The sequence below is a fragment of the Rutidosis leptorrhynchoides genome, chromosome 7 (assembly GCF_046630445.1).
Source record: "Rutidosis leptorrhynchoides isolate AG116_Rl617_1_P2 chromosome 7, CSIRO_AGI_Rlap_v1, whole genome shotgun sequence".
NCBI lineage: Eukaryota > Viridiplantae > Streptophyta > Magnoliopsida > Asterales > Asteraceae > Rutidosis > Rutidosis leptorrhynchoides.
In genome coordinates, this window is record NC_092339.1 from 316418696 (window position 1) to 316423064 (window position 4369).

The window sequence follows — 4369 nt, forward strand, 5'->3', positions numbered from 1 at the left end:
GAGTAACACGGCCAACTGGGAAAGCCTCCTTTGAGGTTCGAATACAAGAAGTTACGCAACCTCAAAATGCAGGTCTCAAATTTGATCCTTCTTAAAATTTAACAAAGTAACCCTAACTGAGTCAAACGGACACTTTATAACCCTCTTTTTGATTTTCAAGCTTATGCATTTGAGCGACAATTAAATTAGCTACATAAGCAATTAAATTTGTCAACAAAGCAGCAAGTAGTGAACCATCAAGGAAAAATTGAAACCCTAAAATCACCAAGGAATTTACTTGTAATCAAACAAATCAATGAAACATGTTGTCTGGAATTAGAAACAGAATCATGACATGTTAATGCTTTTGATGCAGGAAACAGTTATAGTACAAAATGATTCATTTATTTGACACAAAGTTAGATCATCTGTCTATTAAGTGAAGATTTGAATTTTCTAAGCAGTGATGAAGATGATTAATCTTTAATTTAGTAAGTAATAAAGATATATGTATTGATGTTTATGTAAAGACAAATATGTTAAGTTATAATTTCTATATACATACTCAAGTGATGATTTGTAAATGTTTATGTGAAGGCAAATCTATGAAGTTATAATTTCTATACATACTCAAGTCATGATATGTTAATGTTTCTGCTCTGTATTAACTTTATTATTTAACGGTCGGGCCTAGAAATAAAGTTATACTTTTCATCATAATGTCATCATTAAGCTAATCTACCTTTAATCAAGACACGTGTTATAATAACAAAGCATATAGTGATGTCAGCATGTATAAAACAAAATATATACGAAAAAAACGAATTTTCTAAAAAATAATATAATAACAAACGATATTTAAGAAAGTATAGTGATATGTACATAATCTATTTTTATTATGTGCACAACCATCATGCTTTACAGTGTTGTACTGTACAACACTGTAAAGCATGATGGTTGTGTACATAACAAAAATAGATTGTGTACATATCATCTCCCTGAAAAGTATACGGAAAAATTATAGGGATAATAATAATTGCCAAAATTATAGGTAAAGAGCAGGGGCGGTGTTACTTGGGGACAGAGGGGGGCGCCCGCCCCCATTGAAATTTTAGTGGAAAAATTTTGGATTTTTCAGCTTTGTCCCTAGTGATTTTTTTTTTTGCCCCAAAACCTATATACTTTGCACCAAAGTCTTCAAATTTTGCTCAAAATTCTCCAAATTTTACCCCAAAATCTTCAAATTTTGCCCAAAATTCTCCAAAATTTGCCCCAAAACCTTCAAATATTGTCCAAAAATCTCCATATTTTGCCTAAAAACCTCCATTTTTTCGCCTACAAACTTTCATTTTTCCTCAAAACGTCCATATTTTGTCCAAAAAAGTTGCTACGGTTTTAAAAATTATTTCGCCCCCGGTGAAAAAAAAATTCCGGTTCCACCAATGGTAAAGAGTTTATTTTTAAAGGAACCTATGCGTATCTTTGTTTATTGTTTCAATATGGGAATGGTACAAATCTTTAACACCGGGCAACGGCCATTGCACGCCTTTTTGTTCGCCCCTCATTGATCTGTTTAAGAATGCTAGATTATGAAAACCTATTTACTCCATTAGACCATTCGTAACGGGTCCTAAGTGACCCCCGTTACTTGAACACTTGGCACCAGAAACGCCACATTTCGGCGGTAACCCGGCAGCACTTCTTGCCGTCACTTTTGCGTTTGGTGAGAAGAAACGAGGCCAGCAACGGCCGTTTGTGACACGTGGCCAAATCTGGTTGGTCTGTTTACTATAGCCGTTGGCTAATAAAAAAAATCAGTAATTTTTTTCCTATATATATATATATATATATATATATATATATATATATACATACACACACATTACATTAGTTTTTAACACACAAACATCATCAATCCTACTTCTATTCTTTTATTTTAATCAAATAACATACAAACAACAATTTTAATTTTTTATCACAATGGAAGATACTTACAAGATGCTCGAGTTTCTTGATGATGATTCCGATGATGAAAAAATTGTTAGTTTTATTAATAGTTTAACGGAAGAAGAAGTCGATGGAGAAGCAAGCAGTTCGCGATTCCCTCGAAGTCGGGTTTATATTGCTAGGGATCGTGAAGATGCTGCTTTAAGGTTATATAAAGATTATTTTTCGGAGACACCAATGTATCCCGAAAATAAATTTAAGAGACGTTATCGAATGAGTCGTTAGTTATTTCTCCGAATTGTGGAAGGTATATCTAATTTTAATAGTACCAATATTCCTGAAAAAAAATTTCTTTTTTCGGGAACGTCCCGATGCAACAGGTCGTCAAAGTTTGATGATTCTTCAAAAGTGTACAGCGGCCATACGTCAAATGGCGTATGGAACTACACCCGATTTGTTTGACGAATATATAAAAATATGTGAAAAAACGGCCGTTTTATGTTTAGATTATTTCTGCAAATGCGTATTTCATTTGTTTGCTAGAGAATATTTGGGAAAACCCAATGCCGAAGATATCGCTAGACTTTATAATTTTCACGAACAAAAACTTGGTTTACCGGGTATGCTTGGTAGTATAGATTGTATGCATTGGGAGTGGAAGAATTGTCCTGTTGGTTGGCAAGGGTAATACACAAGAGGTGATCAAAAAGTGCCTTCTGTAATGCTTGAAGCAGTCGCCTTTGTGGATATGGCATGCATTCTTTGGTATGGAAGGTTCGAACAATGATATTAACGTTCTAAATGCATCACCAATTTTCAACTCTATAAAAGATGGAACGGCTCCACCTTCACCATTTGATGTCAACGGGCGTCACTACGAAAGAGGGTATTACCTAGGCGATGGTATATACCCAGATTGGGCCATGTTGGTAAAAGCGCCTCATAATTCAATTGACGAACCACGTAAAAAATTTAAACGTTTTCAAGAAAGTGCAAGGAAAGATATTGAGCGTGCATTTGGAGTATTACAGGGTAGATTTGCAATGTTAAAGACTCCGGCGAGATCTAAAGACTTCAACAAAATTAGAAGACATATGTATGCTTGTATTGTATTATATAACATGATTCAAGAAAATAACGGTTTTGCTATTGGAAGGAGAGAAGAAAGAATGATAGAAAGGAACCCACCACGAAGGTTGGAACGGGATTTGAGGGATCGAGATGCAAGGGGTAAGGAAATAAGAGACAAGCAAGTTTACCAACAATTAGAGGCAGATTTAACCGAGTACGTTTGGAACTTATCACCTTATTTTCGGTCCGCTAATAATAATGAGTAATTTGTTATGTATTTTATAGTTTCGTGGGTGAATTTTAAAATTATGTAATTTTAATTAATGTAATTCATGTTTAGTTGTAATGATAGATTGGTATTTCATTAAATATATCCGTTTATTATAATAATTCTTAAAAACGATTACATTATTTCTTATAAATAGAAAAACAACTTAGTTCCTAAAAACGATTACTTTAATTCCTAACGGCTATTTTCAACAAACACATTCATCAATCTTCGTAATCGCGAATATCGTATTGCTACCACGGCTGAGTGTAGTGACCCGAACTTTTCCATGTTTATATATATTAATTGAGATTGATATTTACATGATTAAATGTTTCCAACATGTTAAGCAATCAAACTTGTTAAGACTTGATTAATTGAAATATGTTTCATATAGACAATTGACCACCCAAGTTGACCGGTGATTCACGAACGTTAAAACTTGTAAAAACTATATGATGACATATATATGGATATATATATAGTTAACATGATACTATGATAAGTAAACATATCATTAAGTATATTAACAATGAACTACATATGTAAAAACAAGACTACTAACTTAATGATTTTTAAACGAGACATATATGTAACGATTATCGTTGTAAAGACATTTAATGTATATATATCATATTAAGAGATATTCATACATGATAATATCATGATAATATAATAATTTTAAATCTCATTTGATATTATAAACATTGGGTTAACAACATTTAACAAGATCGTTAACCTAAAGGTTTCAAAACAACACTTACATGTAACGACTAACGATGACTTAACGACTCAGTTAAAATGTATATACATGTAGTGTTTTAATATGTATTTATACACTTTTGGAAGACTTCAATATACTTATCAAAATACTTCTACTTAACAAAAATGCTTACAATTACATCCTCGTTCAGTTTCATCAACAATTCTACTCGTATGCACCCGTATTCGTACTCGTACAATACACAGCTTTTAGATGTATGTACTATTGGTATATACACTCCAATGATCAGCTCTTAGCAGCCCATGTGAGTCACCTAACACATGTGGGAACCATCATTTGGCAACTAGCATGAAATATCTCATAAAATTACAAAAATATGA

At 32.8% G+C, this 4369-nt stretch overlaps 1 protein-coding gene across 1 annotated transcript; it reads left to right on the top strand.

Moving 5' to 3' along the window:
• Window positions 1-2693: 2693 nt before the first annotated feature.
• Window positions 2694-3263, top strand: LOC139860211 (uncharacterized). The gene has a single exon (XM_071848983.1). The coding sequence runs from the start codon at window positions 2694-2696 to the stop codon at window positions 3261-3263; it is 570 nt and encodes a 189-aa protein (XP_071705084.1).
• The last annotated feature ends 1106 nt before the right edge of the window (window positions 3264-4369 follow it).